Genomic DNA, 13183 nt, shown 5'->3' with positions numbered 1-13183 from the left:
TGGCCCGTTAACAGGTAGGCACCGTACGAGTCTCAGACATATTGGCTGGCATCTAACGTAATTATTCATATTAATATCCATTATTTATAAATCAATTCACTGTTCCATACTCTGAAGGTAAGAAATCAGCCCTTATCCGTAGGCAGAGAATATTGCCATGTAATGCTAAAATTGCCAAAGCACAGATTTATATTAGATTTAAGCGTAAGAGGAAGGATACATTACGGACACAAATAAAAATTACCTTATTAGCATGCGAACGACTGTAGTGAATGCCTCGCAATCCCGTTTATAATCCTTTTAATATATTAAAGCATTAAAAATAAATAGTTACCTCTGCCAGGGCATCTTTACGATCACGAATCAGATTCATTACATCATCTGAACAATCACCTGACTCATTTTCTTCATTATTGAAAGATGATGCGGAGCCGACAGTAACTGACTGATTGTTACCTAGAATTCAGAAGCAATACATGGCACATTAAGTCAGTCAATAATCTGGTAAACAACGCTAATTCATCTCGAACGTTATGATTAAGTCTACTTAACAAATAAGAGATTGACCACCCAAACAAGATTAAACACCAAACCTCTTGAATGTATACCACTAATGAAAATTAGTTCGAAAATGGAACCATGACTCGATGGTCAAAACATTCGACCTCTAATCAATATTACACAAGTTTTAACCAACTTATTTACGTCGTCTAGGTAGTCATTTAGTACAACCAATCCCTACATTAAGTGTAGTTTGAAACTGTACCTGGTAAAAATAAGCTCATTAGATCATACCGTGACTGAAATTTTTAGATTTAATGAAGTGTAACGATCATAGGTTTTGATGAAATTTGTGACACTTAAAAGACAATTTGCCGATTACATGTGCATTTTATCTTGAGGACAAAAATAAAAGTAGAACATGCAAACTGAATTGTCATACTATGATCGTTAAAATATTGTCGGGAAAATGCCTCGGAACTACGGCATTTGGTATGACAGGAGATAATATTGCATATTTATGTTCATTTTTATCTAGTTAACTAATAATGGATAGGGTTCTTTGGATTAATCTTTTATTATGTAATATACAGCACTTTTATGGAACTGATAAGTCTTGTGCATGTGTATACACACATGTTACTCAGGTGCTTAATGGACTGAAACGAAACGAAAACTGATGTAGATACACACTGAATGGTAAGCTTAGAGTTTTTTATACGACAGGAAAATTGTTGAGTGTAGTTTGTATCTTGCCGAAATTAGTCAAAGTAAGTCATTTGGTTGTCTTATACACCGACGAATTTTAATGTGATATTATAGGGAATGAATTGTGACTACAACTAGTTAGATCTTAACCATAAACAATGCAACGTGAAAACGAGTTTAGTTCGTTTAATAGCAGAATATACAATCATTTTACACTCAACAAAACTTATCAGCAGTGTGTAAACATACAATAGCTAACTTTCGAATTTCTACTGGTTGACTTACATAAGTAGACAGAAAATCTGAAGGTCTAGTGTGTCTATAAAACCTACCGAATGAATATTTCAATGAAAATTCCCATATATATTGCATTTTATATAATGTACGATTGAGTGCAGTACAAAAGAAAGTACTGATAATAAGCTGCATATACATTGATTTTCCTCTTAGTATAGATGAATCTAGCTTGATTTATAAACAAATAAAATTTATTTAATTAGACATCAGGACCAAAGTATCCGTTCATAAACCATTATATCTGAGGTATCGGATCCACTATAGTTTATTTATTTGGTTAAATGCACTGACCAATAACAGAGGTTTTAATATATTCTTGTTAATTTCCAACTGATTAATATATTTGACTGCAGAAATTTGAAAGTGGTTGGAATTTTGTCCTGCTGATTCTCATAAATGCTATTGTTCAAGTGAAACGATTAAAATACTAATGTTTTTAAAGTTAAATAAAAAACAAAGACCAAAAGTAATAAATGCTTTGCATCATTTCTGACAAAATATAGTCTAATTTGGAATAAAATCGAACTGAGTGGATATTAGTGAACGACTCGTATTAGGAGTTACATCCTACATCTTAATCACGTAAAGGCTGGTTCCTATATTCGTAGTTAATTAGGTAAATACTCACACATTTGCAGAACAGATCACATGAACACTAAATTTGCAAAGAAAATCGCAGGTGAAAAAGGTATTGGGCCCGTATTTCATAAAATGAAATACTCATTAGATATACCAATTGGTTAAGCACAACCGATATTAAATGACTTTGAAAGCATAAAATGTCCTATCATGTGTTTAAACTATGGTATATATACGCCGTGGATAGTGTCTTATTATAACAGCACATTAAGCAACTGAATAAATGCTACGTGGGAGCCTTTTGTTTAATTCTCTTACAATTCTATGCATTAACAATAGACTATGATTTTTGGTTATCAGGGTGGTTTGACTAAATCTTTAAAGAAGTTAATAGTTGCTAAATTGATGACACATTGTTTGTCCGAGCAGAATCGAAATACCCTGTTCCAAGTCGTGAAAATATTGTCTATCTGCTCATGTAGTCGGTCATTATAAAAAACATTTACTTAGGAAATTTCCGTTTGATTAACAGGAAAAACTTAATTATTGCTGTCAATCAAGGAATCAAGTAAAGATGTAAGTATGTGACCGCATATCTCATTAGGACACAAAAATCAAACTGTTGCACTTTTCCTGTTTGAGACAACATACTTATGACTTAAAGTGAGGTTGTAAATGTCTCATTTTAGGAAGTGATATCAGTCTGTGTTTTAATAAGCTATCGTAAACAGAAAGGAGACCTGATTTTGAGAAATTTCAAGTTTCCCACAAAAAGAATTAATCCTACAATGAAAAACAAAATAGTCAAATGTCTACAGAACAGAATATTTTGTACTCCAGTAAAAAATTCAGTAGTTAATCGCGACCCTTGAACTACAATCACAGGTGTAAGGAAAGCAAACAATAAGATATTAGCATAACTTACTGTTTGAGGATGAACTGGACTTTTTAATTAACGGTTTCAAAGATTCTTTTGCTTTAATATTGTTATTTCTTGAGATGGTCACTTGATTACCATCAACTTTCGAAGCATCCGAATGATCATTATCGCTAGAATTATTTGCCGATGAAATGGCAGACTTTTTCTTTAGCTTAGCCGATTTATTGATAGTTGAGGGCCATTTTTCCTTTTTATGGAGATGGTCATCGTTGACTTCATCTTCTGGAGTTCGCCAACGTTTGGTTGCACGTGATGTTAAAGACAGTGGAGAACGTGCAGTATCCGAGCGTCGAGAATTCTTCGAAGTACTTTTTTCAATCGTTGGGGGAGAATCTTTAGTTGTAGATTTTTTATCTGCTTTGACAGCACTTGGTCTCTGTTTACGATCGGCATTTGTTTGACGTATTGTTGTTGAGTTTTCGACCCTTGGTGTTTTTTGAAGACTGGTTCTTTGAGTTTTACTTCGAGTATGGGGTGGCTCAGGGAGAGATTCTGTGCTGCTAATGAATTTGTTTAAAAACACGTTATAAAAGATGCATGCTAATAAAAGATAATTAAGCCAAGGCCCAATAGAATAAAGTAACCGAAAACGGTTCATAACATATCGAGTATGTCGTTGAAAAAGAGTATACAAGTCTTGTTTTTTCCAGATAGTTTTACTGACGCCTGACTTTCGTTCCCTGGTTCATGAGTTTATCGAGCACCAATTATCGCTTCGCCTTTTCTATCTCTTTTACTGTTATTGCCCACATCCTTCTACAGTCAATGCGTAAACCTAATGTTAAAGTACATTGTTTTTATCGTTTCCCGAACCTCCCAGAATTTCTCCAAATAGTATTTCCCAAAATTCCGATCCGAGTTGCAGACAGCAATCATTTTTGTATTTATCTTCTAGGATATCATGTCAAGCATCATTGAGATGGAGTCTCTTTTGCTATCACATTCTTAATATTTTCGTTCTCCAATTACGAACTAAAGTTTGTGTTCTTACTTTTTTGTGTGTGGAAACGTATGCTTTCAGTAGAGCGTTATCGGAGTCCAAACATGTACTTCTGTAGGACGGAAAATCTTCTATCAAACCTTTCCAATGATAGCTGATTTCTGATGACACCCTATGGGCAGGCAATCAAAAACTCAACTATCAGTCCATCTTAACCTTGTGAAAATGTTTTACCTAAAAGTATTTGCTTTATGTCGTACACTTAATACCAAAAGTAGTGAATCCAGAAAAAATCTGTGGTAATAAATACTCGTAATCTTGGTTTTAAGCACTGCTTTTAAAATGCACGAAACCAGTAAGAATAATGAAAATCTAGAAATACGCATGATAAACAGTATTGATACGATACTAAAATTTCTCCTCAATTATTTTGACGAATAATACAATGCCTAAAGAATAAACCTAACAGTTAGATCATCGACTGGCGGATGAGTGACCGACGAGTCAATTTCCTTCATTTGACAATGACATTTTATTACGTTTATTGTGTTTATATTTCGTAAATAACCATGTTGTTTTATTACATGAGAAATTATTCATTTGGTTAGTGATTTAGATTTTGCTTCCAATTATTACGGGGGCTTACATAACTATTACGGTATCGTGAGTACCCATTACTGTCACATTATATCGTAGGCTTCATTAATCGACAAACATCCTATTTACTGATTCTAACAATCAATAATCTCTTCCAACAAAATAACAGGAAACCACCACAACACAGGAGATGGACGGAAAGTTGAAGTCACAAGGCGCAAAATGGTAGACGCTTAAAAATCAAAATATGATTGTTCAAAACACGTAGTTGACTACGCCGCAAGTTACCAGTATTCGATCACAGATGTCTCAGAAATATTGCTCACATCTGTTGGGATCACCAGGCAAGTAATAGTGAGGTTCGATGCAAGGTATTAGGGAATGATGACAAGTCAGTTGATGAGGCTCTGAATCTACATCAACTGAGATGGTTGGGTCACGTATTATGCACACTTAACTACTGATTACCACGACGCGCAATGCTGATTAGTGTTGGAGACGGTTGGAAGAAAGTTTGGGGCGACCAAATTAAAACGTGGCATCAGTTCTTTAAGTCACTAACTTTTCGTCTGGGCTATGTTGGCAGATACAGACTACTTGGTTGGGGTCCGTGTTTTTTAACCACTGGGTCGTAGGTTTGAACTATTTCTTTTATTCTGGTTTGTGTAGTATCGGTTATAGCCGACAACACGAACAATTATTTGATTAGCATTGAACTGAAACCGATAAGCATGAAAATTTGTCGCTTATTGAGGCAGCAATCCTTTGCTTTACGCAGTCGACTCAGAAACTGCATCACAAGTTTGATTTAGCCTGGGCAACCAGATAGTATTACTAGCCTTCCATAATACACGTGATCTGGAGTCACGTACCTAATTGGTGAATTGAATTGTTTCGCTGCACCAATAAGTAAAAGAGTAAGGATAATAACGACCAATTTTGTTTCGAATGATCTGTAATTAGTGTGAACACTTGAAACAGGAACTTCGACACAACGTCCTCAGAGTAGCCGTGGGCCCAGTAGACTCACTAGTTGGTATTTGATACAACTTCCGAAGAGGAATATTTAAAGAAAATACGCCAGGTTTTTGGCGAGATGAACGAGGTGAATAATAGCAACACGTGTTCGGAAAGATAATTGATAAACGTTGGGACTAAAATGAATTTACTTAAAACGAAATGAATGTTAAAATCCTTGACGTCCAATATGTCATATACTGGAAAACCGCTTAATCTAGTTAGACTTTTGTAAAGAAATAGAGCATCAAGCCTCTACATAATAAAACTGAACTTGTATTTAGTTGCTGAGGTGTGTGGTACACCAAGTAGGATGCCAATATTAGCTGCATAACTTGATTTCAGTTGAGCATGAAAGCAGCAAAGAAAATAAGTTTGACAAGTTATTTCTAAAAATCTTTTGAAAACTACCGATCAAACCCCTTAAAACTTATTTCCATCAGTGACCACTACAGTTCATACAAAAACAATCAGTAAGTTATCATACTCAGTTTACTGCTGATTTAGTCAGGAAGTATGAAAAATGCAGCACGACAATTGGGGCACCAAATTGGATGTGAGTGTAATAAGTTGAAGATCTAGAAAATCACTTAGAATAAATATACATTAAAATATCTGACATTCTGAAGTGAGACTGAAGATTAAATTTAATTACTTGTTGGCTGGTGAATGGGTAATCCTTGTTTTTCTACGTTTCTGAGATTCGACTGAAGGTTGGTTTTTTTCATCACTATTTGAAGCGGCTTCAGTCTTGGACTTGGTGGTACGATTACGAACGTCATTATAGGGTGGTGAAATAGAATGCATCCGTTTGCGTCCACTGCGATTTCTAGGGGAATCAAAAGCACCATTGGAACTGGCGACCGAGGCACCTGAAGATGAATTTTCTGAAGAGTGTCGTGTTCTTCTGGAAAAACTGCCACCTCGGACAGATATCTGTTCAAAACCCTGTCGAACATGGCGTCTTAGTTGTATTAGTCCACTTACCAGTGAAGACCCATCTTCCGGATTAGGAGCAGGAGCATTTGAGAAAGCAAGGTTTCGTTCGCTCATTGAGGGTGACCCTGGAAAATACAAGAAACTTATTAACGTACGATGAGTGATGTCAAATTACGAAACAAAAAAGACGCGTAATAATTGAAAAACTGAAGGGATTTGTTGCACGTTAGTGTGAAAACAGCAAAGAAAACTTGCTTGAAACTTGTTGGTTTCTTCGAGTTTGGTAATCTGGAGATGAGTTTTCATCGGCACTTTGATCATATTGTTCATTATTTCTATTTGACGAGCGACGTTTAGACGAACCTTGACGCTTTCGCTCCTCTGAAGATTGACTACTGCTACTACTTCGATCATGAGAATGGCGAGAGAGGTTGCGAGAGGCACGTCGATCGTCGTAGATGTGACCATTAAATTCAGATTCACTTGCATGCATTGAATCCCCCGGATTTGAAGGCAAAGAATGCCTAGAAGCAAAACAATCTTATCAGTAAAATCTTGGGACATGTAGTGACAGAATTACTTAATTCTTTATATTACTCAAAATTCATCAATTTACTACATCATACAACGGTATAACCAGCATGGAAAATTGTCGAAACATTTACAACTTGATTTCTCTTAGAAGGACTAGCTATAGCATAGATCTGTAAGTTATCCAAATAGCTCCTTAAGAGAAACTAATTGGTTTTTAAAAACTTATGTTCGACATGAAACCCACTTAAATAAGTATCTTTGAAAATCTTCGACATTGTATTTAAGGGATATGAACAGCTTAATCTTACCGGGTTTTTGGTAGGAGCTACGCGTAAGGTTTTGCACGAAACACTTTTGGTGAACCAAAGAACTACCAGTTGCGAAAACTGGCCATATAAGGACGCTGACACCAAGGGCTATTAATTTCAGAATAGAGAAGTATATTTCTGTATATATTTAGTAAGCTTAGGGATTTTGTTTGCTACCACTTCAGCATGCTACCATATCATCTTCCACCAAATGTTTTACTGACAATCTTGTCAACTAGGTCTGATACTACAAGTTAGTGGCACTAAACATAATGCTACTACCGGTCACAAACAATTCAACTGGTCCACTATGAAAAATCCGGGATAGGGACACACGTCGTTGCCTTTTCGTCGTTTCAGCCTACGCTCCCACTGACTGCAACTCGGATGAAGTGGAAGATGAGTTTTACAGAAAGCTTTCTGAATTTCTTCAAAAAGCTAAACACTCAGAGATAGTACTCGTAACAGACGACTTTAATGCCAAGGTAGGAAGCTTAAACCGAACAGAAAGACATTTAGGTGGGTATTTTGGTATTCCGGTTCAGCGAACAGATAATGGCGATCGTCTGCTGCAACTGGGCTCAGACAATCGTTTATTTTTAGTAAGCACTAATTGTAAGCATAAGGAGAGACTGTTATATCCTAGCGAAGATTAATTTACGAGTAACTTTTGAGAACTATTAGGACTAATATTATCTATACATTCTTATGGTGAAACTATTCAGTAATTAGGTTATGTATACCTATATTCCTCTTATAATAAGCCTCATTTTGACTTATAAATTATTATTATTATACGATTGACTGTTCTTATGTTCAGTTTATTGATTACAGTCTCCCACGTTCATAGCCACTTTTTGGCTTTATTGTGTATAATTTTTTTATTTTATGGTGTGATGTGATCTGTTTGTCTGGTATATAAACCAAGTATGTTTGAAACAAATGATTCGCATAGCGGAAGCTGTTATTGTTCTGGACTCAGTTTGACGAACTAGGCGAACAAAGGACCAATAAGGACGCTAGACTGATCAGACAGGTCGAACGTCATTGGTTTATTGCAGTACAAGAGGGAATAAGTACTTCGATTGGCGAAATATTTCTGTGATAACTAGCCGAACTTAAGGTCACAACAGACATCGTCTAACATGGTAACCCCCTGTGTCAAACCAACGATGGACTCAAATAGACCATGTAGCCATCAGTCATCTTTGGAGAGGCTCGACAGAAGACTGTTTGGACTCCGACCATGCTAATACGAGCATGCACTTGCGCCCCACTGGACGCAGAAAAGGAACATTAAGACCCACTAAAGTTGAATTAAGTGACGAGAAAGCTAAAAGTAGATTCCAGGAACTAAGGTCACACTTAGGTAGTTCTGAAAACAAGGCTGACCCGGATGGTGCTTGGAGAGATACACAAACAGCTGTGGAAACAGAAGTGACATTAGTGATTTAAACCAAAGGGTCACAAGAAACTAATTGATCTCTTCTAAGTCTACTGAACTGGTGGATTCTTGTAAACTCATTCCATCAGACTCTGAACACGATGAAGAACAAAAACAAACCAGATCTAGGTTAACCAAAAGTCTAAGGAACGACCGCGAGCAGTGGTGGGCAACGAAAGCAAAAGAGATAGAAAAGACGGAGGCTGTATATAACACAAGACAGCTTTTCAGGCTAATGAAAGGAACGAACTAAGAAGTCAAGTGTGAGACGATCAAGGAAAAGGATGGCACTCTTTTCTGCTCTCAGCTCAGACGTTTGGAACGACGGGCGCAACACTTTAAGCAGCAGTTCATCTGGCCTTCAGCTACTCTACAACTACCCACCACCCCCAAACAAAACAAATGGAATACTGAAGTAGGCCCCCCGACTCTAGCCGAAATTCACAAGGCTATAAATAATCTGAAATGACGAAAAACATCTGGTCCAGATGGGTTGACTCCAGAGGTCTTCAAGTATGATGGTCCAATTTTAGCGATTAGGTTAGCTGTTTTAGACGAAATCTGGGAGTTGGACGTAATCCCATCTGACAGTTCGCAATCACTGGTTGACCCAATATAAAAGGGAGCGAAATCATCCTGAGATAACAATGGAGTGATTAGTTCGACTAATATAGCATCTAAAATACTAGCTTCAATAATTAATTCCACCTGGCTCTGAACATAATGAAGAGCGGAGTCAGCTTAAGCGCAAGCTGACAAGAAATCTAGGCAATGATCGTGAACAGTGGTGGGTAGCGAAAGCAAGAGAGATGGAAAAGGCAGCGGCAATAGGTAATAGCAGACAATTGTTCAGACTTGTTAAGGAAACCGGTATTAGGAAACCGACTGTTAGCGAAACAATCTCAGAGAAAGATGGACATATTATACATTCTCAATCCAGGAGATTAGATCGATGGGCAGAAGACTTTAGGGGTCAGTTCAACTGGCCTTCAGCCACACGTCGGTTTCCCACAATCTCCAGTCTACCTGAATGGCAAGTTAATGTAAGTCCTCCGACTCTTTGCGAAGTTGAAAAAGCTATAAAAAATCTGAAGCGAGGGAGAGCAGCAGGCCATGACAGGTTTACTCCTGAGATTTTTAAGGATGGTGGTCCAGTATTAGCAATGAGATTAACCGAGGTCTTAGGTAGAATTTGGGAACTGGACGTAATCCCATCTGACTGGTCTCAATCACTGATTGTGCCAGTCTATAAGAAAGGACAAAAGTCCTCCTGTGACAATCACAGAGGAATCAGTTTGACTAATAGTGTCTAAAATATTAGCCTCAATAATACTTCGACGCCTAATCAAAGCTCGTGAAGAGCAGATTAGAGAAAACCCGGCCGGTTTTCGACCTGGACGTGGTTGTATAGATCAGATATCCACACTACGTCAGGTTCTAGAACACAGACACACATTCAGACGCCCCACAATGGTAGTATTTTTCGACCTTAAGGCGGCATTCGACTCTGTTGATCGTGAGGTTCTATGGCAGTGTTTGTCACTGAAAGGAGTACCAAAGAAGTACATTAACCTTGTAAAGGCTCTGTACTCGAACACAACTGGTCGAGTGAGACCTTATGGCGAACTGTCATCAGAATTAATTACCTCAAGTGGTGTTCGTCAGGGTTGTCCACTCTCTCTATTCTTGTTCAACTTTGTCGTCGACGTACTTTTAGAGAACACACTTTCCTCGTCTAGATTTCCAGGGGTTGAACTTCTACCAGGAGATTCACTTGTTAACTTGGAATATACCGATGACATAGTTCTATTTGGCGAAGACGCTGACAAAATGCAGTCTTCTGACCACTCTAAGCAACAATGCAAGCATGTTCGGGATGCGATTCTCTCCCTTGAAATGCAAAATGTTGCTTCAGGATTGGGTTACATCGACACCCGAACTAGTGATAGGGAGTGAAGTAGTTGAGTGTGTCGACCGCTTCACTTATCTTGGAAGTCTCATCAGCCCTTGTGGTCTGGTGTGTGACGAAATCTCAGCACGGATACAGAATGCTCGACTAGCTTTTGCCAACGTGCGTCATTTATGGTGTAGGCGAGATATCCGTCTACCAACCAAAGGACGGGTTTACTGCGCAGCAGTTCGTTCCGTCCTACTTTATGGCAGTGATACATGGCCGGTAAGAGTAGGGGATATTCGTAGGCTACTAGTATTCGATCATAGGTGTCTTCGAAACATTGCTCGTATATCATGGGACCATCGAGTAAGTAACACAGTTGTTAGGAAACGGGTACTAGGTAAGGACGGCAAATCAGTTGATGAAGTAGTGAAAATTCATCAGTTGAGATGGCTGGGACACGTGTTACGTATGCCGAACCACCGACTGCCCCGACGAGCGATGTTTTATGATGTAGGAGTAGATTGGAAGAAAGCTAGGGGCGGCCAAACCAAAACATGGCACAAGTCCATGAAGTCACTGGCAAGTGGAATGAGTCATGTTGGTAGGTGTAGACTACCTGGTTGGGGACCACGAGATGATAGCAACCGATGGTTAGAGACCCTGAATGACATGGCTCAAAATCGTTTGCAATGGCGCAGGTGCATCCACTCTTTGTGTTCTCCCAAATTCTAATCTTCTGAATTCTCCATGTCCTTTTTTTCCTCTTTCCAAATTTATTTCACTGGATTATACTCTTTAAATAACGTCTCCAAACACTAATCTTTCCGATTTCTGCTTATACTCTTACTACCTCTACCACTACGGGATTTGAATCGACAACTGCATCTCTGTGTTAAGGTGGTGTGGCAACTCGAACTGATGTACGTACGTACGAAGTCCTACGTTGTTACTGACTGACCAGGCAAGTAATAGTGAGGTTCGATGCAAGGTATTAGGGAATGATGACAAGTCAGTTGATGAGGCTCTGAATCTACATCAACTGAGATGGTTGGGTCACGTATTATGCACACTTAACTACTGATTACCACGACGCGCAATGCTGATTAGTGTTGGAGACGGTTGGAAGAAAGTTTGGGGCGACCAAATTAAAACGTGGCATCAGTTCTTTAAGTCACTAACTTTTCGTCTGGGCTACGTTGGCAGATACAGACTACTTGATTAGGGTCCGCGCGACTGTCGTAACCAATGGTTGGAGATCCTGCGTTACGTGGCTCAAAATCGACCACAATGGTGTAGGTGTATACACTGTTTTCCCCTATACCGTGCGACTATAATTGCTCTATATTTTTCTTTCCAAGAACTAATTATTTTTTCTTGTTATATCCTTATACAGTCGTCCTTTTATATATTACTACTACTGAAGTAACTGCTATGAATTTGGTGTTCGTTTGTGCTGAGGTGTGGCAACTTGGACCGACACATATATGTGACTGTTTCTACGTTGTAACTGACTGACTATCCATCAAGACGCAGAGGACATTGAACTTTGTTACAACTGCCCGGATCAACAGCCCTTAAACCCATGCCCGTGGCTTCCCTTAAACTACTAGATTTGTCAACATACATTCAACTGTAACTCTACATACTTCACTACTACTACTTACAATTTTGATGAAAAAACTGAGCCTGCAATTTTTTGAGACAATGTTTTAGGGAAGAAACAATTACATTTAGAGTGACAGGTCCTGGATTTCGGCACGAAATCTACTCACCTATTAGGCTAAATATTTCGTGACGAAAAATCTTAAATATAATCCCTAACCTTAAACATCAACGGCTAATCATAATCCTTACTCTTCCAACTGCTTTATAATCTTCATTCAGCCCTAGTAAATAGGTAAACACGCTCAAGGTCACTTTGGCCTCCCTCGAAGGTCGTCGATAAATAATAGTCTCATATTTTCTTACATGCAGTACTTTGTAAACAGACTTGCTGTCTATCGTACTTACGAAAATTGTCTGGATAGACGACACTCGAAATACTGTAAGTTACTAACATTAGGAAACACCCAGGTCTACCGATGCAAGTTACGTGCACGAAATACCATATAAAGTTAGTGTACGGCAAACATGCGAGACAATTTACCTTGTACGAGATACTGATCTTGACCGAGATCTGCCTGAATTACTAGCGCTCCTTGACGATGACCCTGTGAATGATCGACTCCTTGATACACTTCTCCTTTCCATGCTTCTTCTGTCTGTGCTGCGTTCCGTGCTTCTTCTATCTGTACTTCTACGATCCATGCTTCTACGGTCTAAGCTCCTACGATCCGCACTTCTGCGATCCATGCTTCTACGGTCTCTGCCGTTATCTCTATACCCCCGACCGCCTGAGGAGGAAGAGCCCGTCCGGATCCGTCTAGCATCACCATAGTTTCCAGGAGATGGTATACTCTTTTCTAAGCCTCTGAAACCCCGT

General features: G+C 38.5%; 1 protein-coding gene across 1 annotated transcript; it reads right to left on the bottom strand.

Moving 5' to 3' along the window:
• Window positions 1-244: 244 nt before the first annotated feature.
• On the bottom strand, window positions 245-10024 carry MS3_00007564 (uncharacterized protein). Its single transcript, XM_051215870.1, has 4 exons — window positions 6235-10024; window positions 1542-3522; window positions 335-456; window positions 245-297 (listed from the first exon to the last, which is right to left on the bottom strand). The coding sequence occupies exons 1-2, from the start codon at window positions 6630-6632 to the stop codon at window positions 2997-2999; spliced, it is 924 nt and encodes a 307-aa protein (XP_051066414.1). The 5' UTR covers window positions 6633-10024; the 3' UTR covers window positions 245-297; window positions 335-456; window positions 1542-2996.
• Window positions 10025-13183: the final 3159 nt, after the last annotated feature.

This window comes from Schistosoma haematobium, chromosome 4 (genome assembly GCF_000699445.3).
Source record: "Schistosoma haematobium chromosome 4, whole genome shotgun sequence".
Taxonomy (NCBI): domain Eukaryota; kingdom Metazoa; phylum Platyhelminthes; class Trematoda; order Strigeidida; family Schistosomatidae; genus Schistosoma; species Schistosoma haematobium.
Note: the sequence above shows the minus strand (reverse complement) of the source record. Positions and strands in the feature narration are given on the sequence as shown.

Bases quoted from the DNA above. Each gene is read 5' to 3' on its own strand.
- MS3_00007564 (XM_051215870.1), bottom strand. From the start codon at position 6,632: ATGAGCGAACGAAACCTTGCTTTCTCAAATGCTCCTGCTCCTAATCCG. The intron at 3,523-6,234 runs GTAATTAAATTT...ATTCATTAGCAG, and splicing joins ACCCATTCACCAGCCAACAA to CACAGAATCTCTCCCTGAGC.